This window comes from Sceloporus occidentalis, unplaced genomic scaffold, assembly GCF_023333645.1.
Source record: "Sceloporus occidentalis isolate IW3139 unplaced genomic scaffold, rSceOcc1.0.p SCAF_56, whole genome shotgun sequence".
NCBI classification, from domain to species: Eukaryota; Metazoa; Chordata; class Lepidosauria; order Squamata; family Phrynosomatidae; genus Sceloporus; species Sceloporus occidentalis.
Genome location: NW_028317036.1, coordinates 4,429,074 through 4,446,607, shown reverse-complemented (window position 1 = coordinate 4,446,607; position 17,534 = coordinate 4,429,074). Strand labels below are relative to the sequence as shown.

General features: G+C 39.9%; 1 protein-coding gene and 1 pseudogene across 1 annotated transcript in view; one reads left to right on the top strand and one right to left on the bottom strand.

Moving 5' to 3' along the window:
• LOC149287844 (structural maintenance of chromosomes flexible hinge domain-containing protein 1-like) overlaps positions 1–11,612 on the bottom strand; it is a 47,467-nt gene extending 35,855 nt beyond the window's left edge. The window contains exons 1-11 of the mRNA XM_089492436.1: positions 11,454–11,612; positions 9,681–9,756; positions 8,558–8,719; positions 5,607–5,689; positions 5,384–5,514; positions 3,901–4,015; positions 3,281–3,400; positions 2,575–2,738; positions 2,346–2,439; positions 1,722–1,932; positions 809–935 (exon numbers count right to left, since the gene is read on the bottom strand). Of these exons, the coding sequence (XP_089348562.1) occupies positions 809–935; positions 1,722–1,932; positions 2,346–2,439; positions 2,575–2,738; positions 3,281–3,400; positions 3,901–4,015; positions 5,384–5,514; positions 5,607–5,689; positions 8,558–8,719; positions 9,681–9,756; positions 11,454–11,612 (1,442 nt within the window). The remainder of the gene's footprint in view (positions 1–808; positions 936–1,721; positions 1,933–2,345; positions 2,440–2,574; positions 2,739–3,280; positions 3,401–3,900; positions 4,016–5,383; positions 5,515–5,606; positions 5,690–8,557; positions 8,720–9,680; positions 9,757–11,453) is intronic.
• A 5,596-nt stretch (positions 11,613–17,208) lies between these two features.
• Positions 17,209–17,329, top strand: LOC149287843 (small nucleolar RNA SNORA35; annotated as a pseudogene).
• Positions 17,330–17,534: the final 205 nt, after the last annotated feature.

Genomic DNA, 17,534 nt, shown 5'->3' with positions numbered 1-17,534 from the left:
TTCGTCTGCACACCTATCAGGCGATTCTAAAAAAAGCTTTAGTAAAAGCTTTCACCATTACTCTATCAACTTTCTGAAGCGCACATCCCTTTACTTTAAGGGATTTAACCCTTTTCCGTGCCAAGGTTTGATAATGTAAAAAAACCTATATTAAAATTAAAAGCTTTTTTGGCAGTTGTGCTTAGAACTTCTTCTACACAGCAGCCGCCACTGATGAACAATGACGATTTATGTTGTGCTCTATAGGTTAGTATTTTTAATACATCTGTCTTAAGGGGTTTGGGGTAGTGATTATATTTTTTAAATATAGGATAGAGATGCTTTTTGGAGTCTCTTGTACATCTTATGTATAACCACTGATATCACAATGACATCACTGTTTAACTTGTATTTACATTTCAAGGAAACTGATTCTTACGCTCTTCCCCGATCTCTGCTGCTGTAATACTGATCAGTGAACAGGGCTGCATAGCCTTGCATTGCTGATCGCAATGTGCGCAATTAGCCAGCAGGGGAGCAAACAGAGATCCCAGCAGCAGATAGACAGACCCTACTGGATCTCTCCACTCCTCCAAAGAGCTTTTGGTAGGTGTCAGCAATGCAATGACACCTACCAGAAGGGAATGCCTAATCGGGCATTCCTTATGCAACAGTGAGAGCGCCCTTACACGATTGGTTGGCGGGAAATCAGCAACGTTGGCTGCTGCTGACAGGGATGGTCCAGGCAGGCATGTCCCTGCCACTGTGAAAAATACATGACATACAGGTGTGTCCTAAAGGTAATCAAGGCTTAAATCACAAAGCTTACTCTTCAATTGTAGTGTAAGGAATCAGTCTGCCATTCCAGAAACATTCAAATATTGGTCTTTTCCCTCGACCCCCCTTTTCAATTATGAAGCATTCGTCATCTGTGTCATCACTGTCTTCACCAACCCCTACAAAATCAAATAGAGAAATTGGAATCCCTCAAAATCGAATTACAAATTACAACGAGTTTTCGGTTTTACTACATAGTTGATGCATTGTAGTTGAACAATCATCTGAATTTACTGTAGGAAATGTGTTTTGAAGACAACTAAAATTAATGCTACTGGTAGCTTCTACAATAACGAAATAATTTTTGGATTTCAGAAAAGGTTTTTTTTTTTGTTTCCTTTATAAAACATCATTATGTAGGAAGTAGTGCATAGATAAACTTTCATAGTAATTTGTGCACAAATTGAACAGTCGTTGCTGTGAGCAGGACATACATGGTGCAACATTAGTACCTTTAATATAATTCACACCACATTTCATACTAATTTCATGACTAAAAAATACATTTTCCATTAAAAAAAAAAATCTAATTCCTTTAGCTTGGAATAATGAGATATTTATATATTTGAAAATTCGTTATATTTGTGCAGAATATAATTTACAAAATATATACTCATTGTTTTTTTTATGCACAATGTATATACTTAGTGAGCACGGTAAAACTTTTTTTAACACAATTTAATAGTTTTTATTATAGAAAACACTACAACTCATATGCATAACGTCCCTGCAGTTTTACAATATTATATCTTACTCTTACATACTGTCCAAGGTTTCCAATTGCTGGTACTTCATAATAACTATGAATTTCTTATACTTGTAACTATCTATAATTTATCAACGACATAAAAAGAAAGCATTATGTTGAAGTTAGGTTTCCTATTAAAACAAAAAAAAACACTTACTTGAGGAAGAATATGGATCGTCTGGATAGGTTTCCCTGTCATACAAAAATGGATGATAACGTATAATCCCTTCAACAACGCCATCTCCCCCAACAAGTGCTTTAAACTCAAAATTTTCGGATGCACTGTTGATGTAAAGTGTTTGCATGTCATCTTTGATCTCTCTAAGGTTAATAATCCGGGGTAACTTCCCTTTCTCAAACATGTAGATCTGCAAGATAATTTATGTTCATATTACAATTTAATTACAAAGTTTAGACCTACACAGATCAAAATCAGTGTGGACAAACATTTTACACCTCAAACTGACTTATATTATTAATTTTTTGTTTGGCTAAAAAATACATACAATATGTTTGTTACTAATTTAAAGATATATCTTTTATATATATCCCATATGGATGCATGAGTTATCTTTTTTCGACTGAACTTAACGGGTGAGCAAAGCACCTTACAAATGCCAGATCCTGTCCGAAAGTTTTTATAAAAAAATCTGACCACACAACAAGGACTTCAAACAACCAGATATTCACATGGCTGGTTTATGGTAACCTTTTAATGCATCCAATCTCTTCATGGCCTGTCTTGGAGCCAGTTTATCATAAACATGGAATTAGTGTTCACCTCAATGTCAATATTGCTTCCTGGTCTTTTATTTCCTTTGGCAACATTCAATACATTTCCTTGTGGTCCATGAATGTAATAATGATAGATGTGCCTGAAGTGAAAGAAAAAAAAAAAATACAAAAAATGTGAAATAAGTTATGCCCAACGCATTTAACTCACATTATGCATAAACTCTCCACACGGAAACTTTGAAAACACTATTATAATAGCACATTAGAATTCTTACGTTAATTGCCTTGTCCATAAGTGGTAGAAATTCTTCAAGTACTGTATATGCTCAGGTTGTACTCCAGTTATAATCACGGCTGTAAAATTATCTTTTACTTTCTCTTCCAGAATAAGGTTATGAAGGAAGCGTTCGTCATCTGTTACATGAGTAGAATCAGCTGGCTATATTGAAGAAAAAAACCAAACATACATACATATAAGGCATTTCCAAATTTAAGATGGTTAAATTAATATATTTTGGTCAACCCAACCACTTTAATGACCATTATAGCAAAGCAACAAATAATGCAGTTTTTTTCTCTATACTAAAATGTTATAGCATGTGTTATTGTGTGGGTACATTAAAAATGAAAAAGGGGCTTCTCCATTTTGGCTTTATTTTTGTTGAATACATCATAACACGGTGTAATATGTCATGTATTGTTGTACTTTCTTTTTCACAAGACTGTATATCATAAAATTGCAAGAAAAGCTCCAGAACTTTGAGTACATCATTAAAGCATATTTAGTCCACATGCATAACAGAAAAAGTGTGTAACAGCAAAACAAAAACGAATATAAATCGTTCAATGGGATTACACCCAATTTATCATTTATGTGGATTATTTCATGTGTAGTTTATCGTCTAAGGGTACATTGGTATTAAGGTTAACATTGTACCTCATGAACAAATTAAATAAAATGCACATAATCTTAAATGTTACCTTTCTATTTCTAATGAAGCCACTGTAAATGAATTCTTTATTTTTTTCTTTCTGCTCAAAATCTTCCTTGGAGAGTACAAATTCATGAACATCCTGTGAGTCCAATGTCTTGGTGATAATCTAAAACGCATAAAAGCAGTATTCCTGATTACATACATATATCATTCAAAATACAAAAGCTGTACAATATTTCTGCTACTTTCCCAGACTTTTTTTTTTTTTACTACAATGCACATGTAAATAGAGGATATTTCCACAGGGATGAGTATACAAAACCAGCACAAACAAGTTAAGGCTGAAATTTTAGGAGCCATGGAGATGCAGTTCTTCAAATTTGCTCATGATCACGTGTGACAGAAAAAGATAAGCAGATCTTATAATACAATGGGACACAGGTTGTGACACATTGTGCTATAAAGAGGTTAGCTTTAGCAGATCATGCAACTGAATTTAACTTTTTTTTTTCCTCAAACTAGGTTGCTTTTCCTAAAACACAGAACATACTTATGACCCATTGCTGCCATTTAAGGAATGTTTCTCAAACATGTCTTCATAATGAAAGAACTATCAAAAGTTATGTGTAAGATTTTATAAAAAATAAATTAAAAAAAAATACCTACTCTAGCAGACTGACCAACAAAGAACACTGCTTGCTTTCCACCAACCCCGAAGTAGGAGATGTCACTATTTAGGCTACGAAGCATTGGTGGAGGACGAACATAGGATACTTCACCGCTGGAAAAGAAAAACGGTCAAAAGCACAAGTCATTGTTGCCATTAAACTTTAAACGCTTGCTGTTAAAAGTTTTAATTTATGAGTATGTACACTGCGGTTAGAAAGAGAAAACCATAATTGTTATATGTGGTTAACAGTTGTGAGATGTATTCACTAAACTAGGGATTTGTCAATCTCCCATCAGACACTTAAAACACCATCTTAAGAATTCATAGCATGGCCGCTTTTAGGCACCAAGTGAATAGCCTGCGCATGAGAAGCAGAAAGTATATATGTGCTATTTAAGTCCACATCAACCCACATACAAGCATATGCACTCTCTGCAACTCATATGGTCAGTGAATAGAATAATTAGGAGGGTTATTTCAGTAAATGTTTAAAGACTATTTGAAAAAAAACAGTAATTTCATACACATTTAACCTTGTTCAATGTGTAATTTAATACAAGCAATTACATTTAAAAGTTGATTAACAGATATATATATATGCACTATAGTGACAAAAGTATTGAGAGACACCTCTTAATTATTGAATTCAGGTGTTTCAATCCGATCCATTGCCTCAGGTGCGTAAAATCAAGCACCTAGCCATGCAGTCTCCATTTACAAATGTTTCTGGAAAAAAAAGGGTTGTTCTGAAGAGCTCAGTGAAAGGATGCCACCTATGCAATAAGTCAGTTTGTGAAATTTCATCCCTGTAAGTGGTATTATCGGAAAGTGGAAGCATTTAGGAACAGCAGCTACGAAGCAGAAGACCATGTAAAGTCACAAAGCTGGGTCACAAAGTGCTGAGGTGCAAGCTGTGTAAGAGTCGTCAACAATCTGCTGATTCCACAGCTGAGGCATTCCAAACTTCCACTGGCATTAATATCAGCACAAAAACTGTGCGGCAGGAGCTTCATGGCATAGCAGCTGCATGCAAGCCTCACATCACCAATAAAATGACAAGCGTCGGATTGAGTAGTGATTAAGTCTTGGTAATGGTGTGGGGCTGTTTTTCAGGGTTTGGGCCCCTTACTTCCAGTGAAGGAAAATATTAATGCTTCAGTTCAACAGGGTCTGACCTCAAAAATGCTCTACTGGATGAATGGGCAAAAATTCCCACAGAAACACTCCAAAATCATGTGGAAAGCCTTCCCAGAAGAGTGGAAGCTGTTATAGCTGCAAAGGGGGACCAACTACATATTAATGTATATGTATTTAGAATGTCATAATAGTCCCTGTTGTGTAATGGTCAAGTGTCCCAATACTTTTGTACATATAGTGTGTGTGTGTATTATATACATACATATTTTATATATTCATATATACACACACACATACACACATATATCCCAAGCCAACTCTTAGATTGTACCCAATTCTAACCTTAATAAGTCAGTTTCTCTTGTAAACTTTGACAAACGATATACAGCCCAGTTTTTAAGTTGTGTTGAATTCATTCCTTTTCCATTATCAATGACAGCAACTGCCGGCTTTCCTTGTGTTTCGTCAAATATCTTAATGGAAAAAAAAAATAAGCAGGAAAAAAGATAAGATTTCTATGCAATCATACTCCCACAAACACCATGCAAACAGCAGAACTTCTTACCAATCTTATTTGAATGTTTCGGACACCTCGATTATTAGCTGTAGCCGAAAGTGAATTATCAATTAACTCCGCCAGTGCAAAAGCTTAAACAAATGAAAAGATGCCAATTAATGCTTTGGTTTTATAACAGGTCACTGCTACATTTACACTGACTTATCGGATTTTTTCAGACAATTACTGCTTGAACACCTTAGACTCTCCCAATTAACTTCAAAATTATATAGAGAGATGCACCTCAAACTATTGTTTTCTTTCTATGTCAGAAAGTGAAAAGCAAACGATCCCATTTATCCCAAACGATCCCTTTATGCTGCTCAACCCTTAAAGGAACAGGATTCGCTTTAGTATAAATGGGGGGAGAATACCAAAAATATATTTGATTCCTTTCTAAATTTAATTTAATTTTCTAAATCTTCATCAAGTCATAATTCTCCACTAACCCCCACCACAATATTAACTAAAAAAATATAAAATAACCAACCTCTTAGAGTCACGTTAAAAATATTTTATTTTTAAATGTGCATAATGGGTACTGTAGCACAGCCTTGATTGTCACTGGGTCCCTACAGACCTGTGGGACCGGAAGACACAGGAGATAACCCCTTCAATGTTTTGACTGCACACATGGTGGGAACCAAAGATAACCTCTGAAATCCCTGAAGCTGCCAATCCCAGAGTAAAGCCTGCATGAGCCTTAGCCACAGTGTAAGTTATTTTTTTAAAGGTAGCAGTGCACGTAACGTTAGGTCCCCTGCTTCCTTTTAACAATCCCGCCCAATTCCCACTGCGATCAGAGGAGAGACTGCTGCTGTTTGCTGGAAGTCCAGGGCAGACCAAAAGCAGTGGTCCCCATCCGATCCTGGCAGAAATTTGCTACAATTTTTTAAAGTGGTTGCTGACGTACTATTACCTCCATGTCCTTAAAGTATGCTTTTGCAGGGATGTGACATTACGTGTCATTAAGGGGTTAAAGTTGCAAAGTTGGAGGCAGTTAAGGTTAGTGGAATGGGTGGTTGTGACTGGGCGTAGTAGCAAACCAGAAGTACTAAGGAAGCGTTTAAGGTTGTAAGACAATGAGAAGGCTTGCTTGGCAAGATGTAAGGCTAAGTGATAGGAAAGCAGGATTAATGCATACTGCAGGAAGTTCAACATAGATTAAGACTACCACCAGCTACTTTCAGCAGTTCTGGAGCAACATTGAAGATGTGCCGGGGTTGAAAATGTGATGTCATGAAAGCATGTCATGGTTGGGATTACTTTCTCAAGTCAGATACAGAGGTGAAGCTGTACAGAGGTAGCTAAAATTAGGTGCAAAGAGATTGAGATGGGGAGAGTAAGGGTAGTAGATCTGTGGAGAATTGCTGGAGACTAAGTTATTTGGGTGGACAAGGTTGACCAGATGGCATGGGGTAGAGTAGGATGCAGAGCAAGATAGCTGGGTAACAGGTTGTGCTCAGAGAGGGGGAACAAGGTGATATCCAGTGGCGGAACTACCGGGGTTGCAGGGGTCGCAACTGCGACCGGGCCCTGGAGTTCCCGGTGGGCCCGCAGATTCGGGATTGGAAGCCGGGGCGGGCTGGGCAGGGGGACAATTGCCCCCCAGGCTGCCCGAAATCTAATCTAAGCGGCCGCTGGGTGCTAATGCCGCTGGCCGGCGCTACTAAAATACTTGTTTTTTTAATTTAATATGGCAAGCTGGTCCGGCTTGCCATATTAAATTTTAAAAATGTATTAAAGCAGCCCCGGCCGGCGGCATCAGCACCCAGCAGCCGTGTGCGATGGCCGCCTAGTGATGGGAGCAGCGTGAAGGGTGAAAGCTCCGCCCCCTCGCACGGACCTTTCACCCCTCACGCTGATAAAGCATATCGGGGAGGCAGAGTGGCATAAGGCTTTTCTGGAGACAGAGTGCCCCATGATATGCCTTTTAACCCCCTTTATGCCACTCTGTCTCCAGAAATGCCTTTTAACCCCTATATACCACTCTGCCTCTATAAATGCCTTTTAACCCCTATATGCCACTCTGCCTCCAGAAATGCCTTATACCCCCTTATATGCCACTCTGTCCCATTATATGCCTTTTAACCAGAGTGGCGTATAAGGGCATAAGCCATTTCTGGAGGCAGAGAGGCATATAGGGGGTTAAAAGGCATATCAGGGGGCAGAGTGGCAAGCCTGGGGCAGATGTGCATAACTGAGAGGGGGTCAGGTTGGCGAATAAAAGGAAATAAAAACAACAAAAAAAAAATGTAGATAGAAGGGGGTAGGGATAGGGTAGATAGCCTGAGAAGGGGGGAGAGGGGGTAGATGGTGTGAGAGGAGGGTAGATTGGGTTGGGGGAGCCCTTAGATTCTCGCACGGGGGCCCTGAGGCTTCTAGTTACGCCCCTGGTGATTTCTGTGATAGTGATTGAGCACAGGACAAAAAATAGAATGTCAGTTGTGTGATCATCTTTGCATGTAAGGGAATTTAGTATGCAGTGTGAGACATGGGGAATACATGTGAAGTAACCTAAAGATTTTCATGACTAGAAGGCCCCTATTCAACAGCAAAATACATGTAAAAAGCCAATGTGCCCAAACTACAATGTTTAATGATGAACATGTTCTCAGCAAACCCAGATTTAAATTGGGAGTTTAGATTAATATTAATTTATAGTCTCCCTCTTTTTTTCTCTATTTTTGATGGATTGCTTATTTTTGAGCTGCTTCACATTATGACACAACTATCTTTGCATGCAAACTTGCATTTAATAATTAAAAAAAAACACCTGACGATTAAGTTTCATTAAGTCGCCAGTGGGAATTTTGTTTAGATGAGTGACCAAAAATCCCTGCAGGTGATCACTAGCTGCCAACAATTTAACTATTGATACAATGATGCACTGAACCCTGGGATAGTCCCAGGTGTCATACATTTATTTACAAACAAAGCAGAAAACACAAGATACTTACGCAATGGATTTTGTCCTTCGCTGGCATAATATTCATACATTCCACTTTTTACCAATGTATCATAGTGCGGTAAAAATTCAATTTTCTCTTTTGTTGACAAAATTAGTAATTGGTCAGTAGACTTGAGAATGTACAATGTTGTGCCCTCTCTGATAGCCACACCTACAAAATACATACGTTACATATGTAACAAACATTACTTTTAAGCATTTAAGGTTTGTTTGAGCTTCAATTCAATGCCTATATTTGACTGTTCTAAACATAAATAAAATATTTAGCATCAGATTAATAAAAGCACTATAGAGAAATTTTATGTATGAAAAAAATACAAGTAAAAGAATGTGAATATATTTATAACCTGGCTTTGTGCATTTCCATAAACAAGATTACACATATTAGACTACAGCAACAGAAATGTTAACCATGCATTTGTAGCCTACTGGTGTACACAGCTGTATATGTATATACACTAACACTGTGGGCATGCCACTTAATGATGGTATATTTACAAAATTATGTTAGTGGTTATGCAGTGAGTAGGGTACCCAGTGATATGTCCGTAGTAGATAGTTACCCGACACTGCATGGGTGTCCTTAGTTCCCCTCCATGTGCATGACTTGCTATGTTTTCTTCACAGCAATTCAGCATCACATTCCCATAATCAAACTCCAGACTTAACAGGGCTGTACTATCCAACATAGATCCCAGACACACCATATGTGAACCCATGTATTGCTAATATAAAAAAAGTCAGCATTTTTTAGCCTGTTTGGCAATACAGGTCTTCTGTATGGGACCCTAGATGCCATTTGTTATCCATACATACGCAATCATGGCTCACCCTACTTTGCAGGTGGAATAATCGTAGCAGTGTTCCAATTTCCAGGTGGCTTCCAAGTAGGAAGGGCAGAGGATGGAGTGAGCTAGGGAATCATGGTTAGGCAAGTACTCACATGAAACATTAAGTACAAATTTAAAAAAATGATGGGGGTATAAGACAAAGCATTAAGTATGTGTTACTTACATACTTCATTTATTTAAGAAAACAATGGGCAGGGTAGCAGGAGCTCCCTTTTAGGTTTGAAGCACAACTATTTCAGACATACTAGTCTAGGAACTTACTAAAGTTGGTTTCTGTGACTGCTTTTCTGTTTGTTGTGGTGATAACAAACATTTCATCGGAAGGTATTCCAAAAGCCTAAAAAAAGACCAAAGAAAATAATTAAAAGGCAAGCAATTGTATTGTAGTATGGGTGATACATGGGTATCAAACTTCTTTCGCCAAATCGAAAAATACTAAACAGAAAACATGTTATAGGTCAAGAAAAGCTGACTGGTATGTCACGGACCCAGTTTAGAGTAGTTTCTAAATTAAGTTAAATGGGTCAGTGTGAGGAAAATGCAAAAGGGGAAGGAGAGGGAGAAAGATCATTTAAAAAATAAATGAACATATTTGTTTATGTCTTTAATGCTCACCTGTAAACCTCTTATAATGACAACCCTTTTCGGTCCTAGACATAAAAACCAGTGTATGTGGTATATTACTGTACCCCCAGAATATTTCTGTCCTGTTTCAAATCAGGGGCATCTATCTTGTGAAGTAAATCCTGGGCTAAACGGCAATGGCGTTTTAGAAACTCAGTTATTATTTTAACACACGTTTTAGAAGACGATGGTCGGAAATCACTGTTTGAAAAGTGGTATTGTTAAATAACCTAGCTTGTGTGGGTGTTTTGTTTTTTTTTTGTTTCTGAAGCATTTGCGGAGCTGCTTTGGAGTTTTTTTTGTTTATGTCAAACCTGATAGTTTGACTCTATTCAGTGGGCAAGAATAGAGTCAAACGATCAGGTTTGACATAAACAAAAAAAATTGTTTTCGAAATGTGCCGTAAGCCTAATATTTTACTATTAATGGAAAAGGATGTTGATTTTTTTTGTCTCGAAAAAAACAATATATAATTATTTTTCCCAATAACCCCAAATTGCCAGAATACATCTTCTGCTTAATAAATTTGAAGTTGCTTTTTTCAGGGGAACAGACACTTCCTACTTTAAAACAGTAATAAGGTTGCCAAAGTTCCTCACTACTTCTAAAGATCACTGATTTGCTGAGATTGGCCTTTTGCACCCATCAGCCATCACAAAAAGTGTCCCCTTTCATATTGGTCTCACATTAAATGAAATAATCCCTGATTTAGAGTGTAATCTGCTATCATAATAGTCTATTCCTATTACTTTTAATGTCAAAGGAAGATTGATACTATTGACAGCTCTCCCTAAAAACACTTTTTTTATATCACTGGATTAATGTGTATATCCTTAAAGGGGAACTCCCACCATTTCCTTGTGTTACTATTATCAAGAACAGTGTTTTTTTCTATTTAGTTTCAATTAGCTCATGTTTTTAGGCTGTTGCAGTTTACTCATTTGTATTGACTTCAGACATTCTATTTTTTAACAGTAATTTAAATGCCCGGATGAAATGTGTTTTTTTTCTTTACCATAATGATATATATATATATATATACATACACACACACATATATAGGAAGTTGCTTATTCCTTCCTTGTACATGTTACATAAACAACAAATAACACTGAATTAGTTGAAAAATACACGTTTTGTTACCTTTACTTTGGCAAATATACCTGAGGACTACACACACACACACACTGCACTATTGACAGGATATGATAGTAACATAGGCTTATAGTAATTTATGACTTCATTGTCCTAGTTATAGATATAATTAAAGCCCATGCAAATAAAGCCATGTACCTCGGCTACTCATATCTATCCACCCTTGCTATGCACTCAGTTCCCTCGTAATTTCTGACGAGAGAATCACTTCAGAAGTTTCTATGAGGGACCCAAATGTCGCACAGTGTCCCTCACCTGGCAGACATCTTCTCGGAACAGTGCGAAGCTGCCTCGGACATGCAGACGTTTCTCTTCTTCTGTTGCCTGGTCGGAGCGGCGGTCAAACAGGCGGACCTGTGGGCCCACGGCGCCTTCACTTTGCCCGTCGCTGGAGCTGCTGCTAACAGCAGACATGTCTGAGGGAAAGCTAAGAGCGCTCCAACGGGCTTCAAGTTCCTCTATGGGATGCTGGAAAGGCAACAACCCGGCAACAGATTCAAAGCAGTCCGTGACGTCATGTCCGCTGGTCTTGCCTACCCGCCGTCCCTTGGAGAAGGCGTACGAGGCTTGGTAGCGCGGTTGTGTGAACCGCGGCTGATAGGAGACAAACACTTGCTTAACGCCCCCTTGTTCGGCTGGCTTTGTGTCATGGGAGTCGCAGCTGAAATACCAGCGCTGAAATATTGCCTGTCTGTTGCATTATTATTATTAATTTATAAAGCGCCATCTTAATTGAGTAGCAATGCTGTCTCTGGGCTCTTTACCAGATTATTTTCGGTGGAATCCAGCGAGCTTTAAACAAGCTAATAAACAAAAAACGAAATGGTAAAACAAAGGATATGGGGTGTAAATATAACAATGTTAGGGTGCGCTAGAGTCCAGAACTGCAGTCGGACCTTTCACCTGTTTGTGGAAACAAAACAAATGTGAGATTGTTGCAAAAATATCACAGCTGAGTGGAAACAATCTTAAACACAGGATGCCACCAAGGCTTTTGTCCATGTCCTCATTATCTCCCGTCTTGATTACTGTAACTGTTTTAGCTAGTCTCCCTCTCACCCCTCCGTAACCATGAATGCTGCTGCCAGACTTATCTTCCTCTTCCATCACTTTACTAACACCTCTCCCCTCTGTCAGTCTCTTCACTGGCTGCCTGTGTGCTTCAGGATTCATTATCCCTTACTTTTATAGTGGTTCCCCTCCCTACATCTCCTCGCTCATCTCTAAATACACTCCTAACCGGTCTCTCCGCTCATCCAATGGTCTCCTTCTATCCTCTCCTCTGATTTCTAGCTCTCATGCACGCTTTTCCGATTTCTCCAGGGCTGCCCCTATCCTCTGGAATGCTCTCCTCCGGTCTATCCGTCTCTCCCACTGCCTTCGGTCCTTCCTAAAAATCCCTTAGGACCCGCTTCTTTAAGGAAGCTTACAACATAGCACATTAACTCCCTCCCGTATTCCCTTAGCTCACCTTTCCTAGTCCCTCTCCTGCAATACTTATACTAGTTGGCTGCTCCATCCCTACCAATGGCACGTTTACATATTGACCCTAACTCCTTTAAGATTGTAAGCTCTTGAGCAGGGCCCTCCTCACCAGTTGTTTCTGTAAGCCATATTGTTATGTAGTACTACTTCTCAGGTCCTGTCTACCCATTGTACAGCGTTACGGAATTTGATGGAGCTATATAAAACAATAATAATATTAAACTGTTTTGAGAGTTTATGATAAGTTTCTTCAAAGAACATAGACTTGGGAAAATGTTTTGTTAACTGACAGGCTGCATTAAAATGTTTGTTTCATGTTTGATCATTTATCCAGGGCCCAACAATCAGATTAGCGGCACTGTGGGACATATTGATAAAGGTGTTATTAACTGAACAGAAAGTGGTGTGTGTTTTTTGTAAAATGAGTTAAATACCCCTGCATAGTGTCCTTTAAATTCAAAAAGGCCTCATGAATAAACTATACATTATTAAAGACCTTCTTGCAGAAGAAAATCTCTGAGGTCTATTCACAAAGGAGAGCATTGCCTGTAAAATTGAGGATATAACTCTCTTCTTCATTATCCCTTAAGAAGGCCTGGGCTGGCCCTGCATAATGCATAGTTCACTTTGTATAGGTAATTTAAGGAAATCTCACTATTTCCAATGTTTATATATAAGGGCAGCCAGGCTCTTCATGTACCAGAAGCTCACTGGGATTGGACCTTCATGGTGAATAGGGAAGTGCAAGAGTTTAAACCATCCATGACAACTATCCATTTAGAAAATAGACACCTCTGTTTGTCATTGTGCATGGAGAGATGAAATATTTAATTGCACGATTTAGTGCATAATTCCCAAAGGACTATATACTTCACTTGGGTGTTTATCATGGAGTACTTCTTCCATTCATTCATGTTGAGTCATTTGCCCCAGGATTATTCCTTGTAAAATGGTCTTCTATTCAGTAACTTGTTTACAGTGACATCTAGTGGCGTTCCATAAACATGTTTGTGTTAAGTAGGAGATAGTTTCATTTGTCTCGACTTGCCTCGTCCCCAACCGTGACGTCATCTGACCGTGACGGCATCTAAGCGCGTTTCCTGTCGTCTCCATTCGGGACGCATAAAGTTGGTTGACGGCGCGCGCGCACCTCCGGCTTCCTCATCCAGCATGACTGCCGCTAGGTGCGCGCGCGCCGTCAACCAACTTTATGCGGCCCTGAATGGAGACGACAGGAAACGCGCTTAGATGACGTTACGGTCAGATGATTCAGTACCCGTGGACAGTGGGTATTCGGGAGAGTGACTTTGTCTGGGTCTGATTTGCGAACCCTGACACACTGACACCCAAACACACGCACCAGGACAGGCTGTGCCACACCAACACCCAAACACACACACCAGGACAGGCTCTGCCACACTGACACGCGAACACACACACCAGGACAGGCTCTGCCACACCAACACCCAAATACACACACCAGGACAGGATCTGCCACACTGAAGCATAAACAATTTACTTTCTACACTACTTTGTCATTAACTCCCCCTATTGTATTTTTGTCCCCTTGTGTATTGATGCCCCAGCCAGGTCCCCCTTTAGTATTGATTACTGTTTCCCCCCCACAACACAACCTTGTGTATTGCCCCCTCTGTGCATTTACTCCCCACACCCTTGTGTATTGCCCCCCCAGCATTGATTTATGTGATGCCCCAACTAACCACATTTGTATTGGTTAATGTGATGCCCAAGCACACTCTTGTCTATTGTTGATGCCCCCCACTGCCATGTGTATTACCCCCAGCCACACACCCCTGTTTATATTGATTTTGTAATGCCACAACCCAGCCACCCCCCCTTTTGTATTATTTCATTTTTAACCCCTTAACGTCCATTGCCGGGTCAGGCACGTCATGCGTTAAATTTTTTCAGAAAGCAATCAAAGATTGCTTTCTTCATTCAGATGGTGTTGCTGTAATGCCTCGACATAGAGGCATTCAGCAACACAGAAAAAAAACGCTGGGGAGCGGTTAGATCGCTCCCCGGAGCGTTTATAATAGTTAATAAAAAAGACGGCGTTTCGTTTAAAAATGGCGGCGCCATGCCGCCGGTAAAATTGTTTAGGAAGCGATCGGCAATCGTTTCCTTCACTAAGTTGGTGTTACTGAAATGCCTCGATATCGAGGCATTTCAAGAACACCAACTTAGTGGAAAAAACGACCTTTGATCGTTTCTTAAACTAAGTTTCTAGTGGCAGGGAGCCGCCATGCTTACCTTGCCTTCCAAGATGGCGCTGCCCTTCTCCTGGCAGTAGCCTCAGAAGCGATTACAAATCGCTTTCATCACTCAGGGGGTGTTGCTGGATGCTATCAGCATCCATTGATTGACACCCAAAGCCTAAAGATCACTCAGGAGAGTGATCTTGATTTGCTCAGTCAAAGGCAATGTTTATAAACATTGCCTTTGACCGGTAAAGATCTGCCTCCCTCCATCACTTGCTTTTAGTGAGGGAGAGAGACAGATCGTGAGAAAGCAGGTACACTTTGATAAAATCTTATCAAAAATAAACATTTACACAAAAGGCTCTTATAAGAGCCCCTCTTTTTCTTTTTAACCCCTTCCTTACTGTTGATCACTGCATAGGCAGTGATATTGCACATCAGCACTTTTTTGCTGTTTGTGCCCTTTTATTTTATCCACATTTTTTTCAGGTTTATTTTATATTGTTTTATTATTTTTAGCACCTTTTTTGCTTACTGTATTTTTTTTATATATATTTTATTTTCTTTTTCATTTTACCGGCTAGGGGTTAATGATGAAGCGCAGGTATACTGCGGAGGAGGCGTATGATTTTTTGGCCTCAGATTCTGAGGCCACTGACACAGCGTCAGATTTTGATGTTGGTCAGTTCACAGATACATCTAGTGATGTATCTGTGGCTGCTGGGTCCGCTGCCACAAGTAGTGGTGGCAGGGCACCTGAGGAGTGGGTAGCACCTAATAGGTATAAGCCAGCTATCCCTCCTTTTACTGCAATTCCTGGCATCAATATTGATGTTACAGGATTCACCCCATTGCAGTTTGTGCAGATTTTTTTGGGAGAAGATATCTTGGGAGACATTGTCTCCCAGTCAAACCTTTATGCCCAGCAGTACCGTGCTGCTAACCCCGACTCCTATTTTGCAAAGCAGCCATGGACCCCCATTGACGTGCCAGAATTTCTTAAATTCTGGGCGTTAACTATGCTGATGGGAATTATTAAAAAACCCTCCATCCGCTCCTACTGGAGTACCAGCCCCATCCTTAGTACCCCCATTTACACCCAGTGCATGGGTAGGAGAAGGTATGAAATGATTCTTCATTTCATGCATTTTAGCGATAATAGCCTGTGCCCCCCTAAGGAACACCCACAGTTTGACAGGCTCTATAAAATCCGCCCCCTGATTACCCATCTCGCTGCCAAGTTTGCAGAGGCTTATACACCTGGAAGGGATATCTGCGTGGATGAATCTCTGATGAAGTATAAAGGAAGGTTGGGATTCAAACAGTATATTCCTTCCAAGCGCTCCAGGTATGGCATAAAATTGTATAAGCTCTGCGAGAGCGAGACTGGGTATACTCAGGCTTTCCGGGTATACGAGGGAAAGGATAGCCACCTTGACCCTCCAGGTTGCCCAGAACATCTGGGCACCAGTGCCAAGATTGTGTGGGACCTAATATTCCCACTTATGAACAAAGGCTACCACTTGTATGTTGACAACTTTTATACAAGCGTCCCTTTGTTCAAGCTGCTGGGTTGTTTTGACACAGTAGCTTGCGGTACTATTAGAAAGAACCGCGTGGGTTTCCCACAAGATCTGGCACAAACCCGACTACGAAAGGGGGAGACCTCAGCTCTACGTCAAGAGGAGCTCTTGGCATTGAAGTTCATGGACAGAAAAGAGGTGTGCATGCTGACCACCATCCACGATGAGAAAACTGTGGAGGTTTCTGTCCGTGGCAGAGCTGGGGTCACTAGAAAGCCAGTGTGCATCAGGGCCTATAATAAGAACATGGGTGGAGTTGATCTGTCAGATCAACTCCTACAGCCCTACCTCATTATGAGGAAGGCAAAGGCCTGGTACAAGAAGGTTGCAATTTATATCATGCAAATTGCGACCTACAATGCTTTTTTGTTGCACAAAAAAGCAAATCCCGTAATGCAACTGTCTTTTTTGCAGTTTCAACTTCAAGTTATTTCGGGTATCTTGTACCAAGATGCACCTGTTCCCCGGGCAGTGACAGAGTCTAATAGAATTGGGGCTTTTTAGACTTCCTCCTACAAAGAAGAAGCAGAGTCCCCAAAAAAGATGCAGGGTATGCTACAGCAGGGGGCAAAGAAAGGACACCACGTTCTACTGTCCAGATTGCCCTGGAGAACCTGCACTCTGCCTTGGTAACTGCTTTAAGCTGTACCACACAACTGCCCATTTTTATTTTTATTTTTTGTTTGTTCCTGTTCCACTATTATATTTTTTTAGATTTTTTTGTACCTCTGTGTCTTTCCCATGGCATGAGGGAATCGCTTAACGGTGCTAGATCAAATCCCTTCTTGGAGAAAGGCCAGGCTTTCTTGTAGCCTGCCCCTTCCGAAAGTTGGGTACAAAAAAAGTTTTTAACGGATGTCAAAATTTCAAATTGAAACCGTGAATTACGCATGTCCCAAATGTTACCTTTTAGCCCCCACACAACCTGACAAACCATGCATGTGGGGTATCACTGTACTCAGGAGATGTTGCTGAACACATAGTGGGGTGTTGTTTGACAGGGACATATACCATATATATTTATATGTATAACTAAAATCCAATTT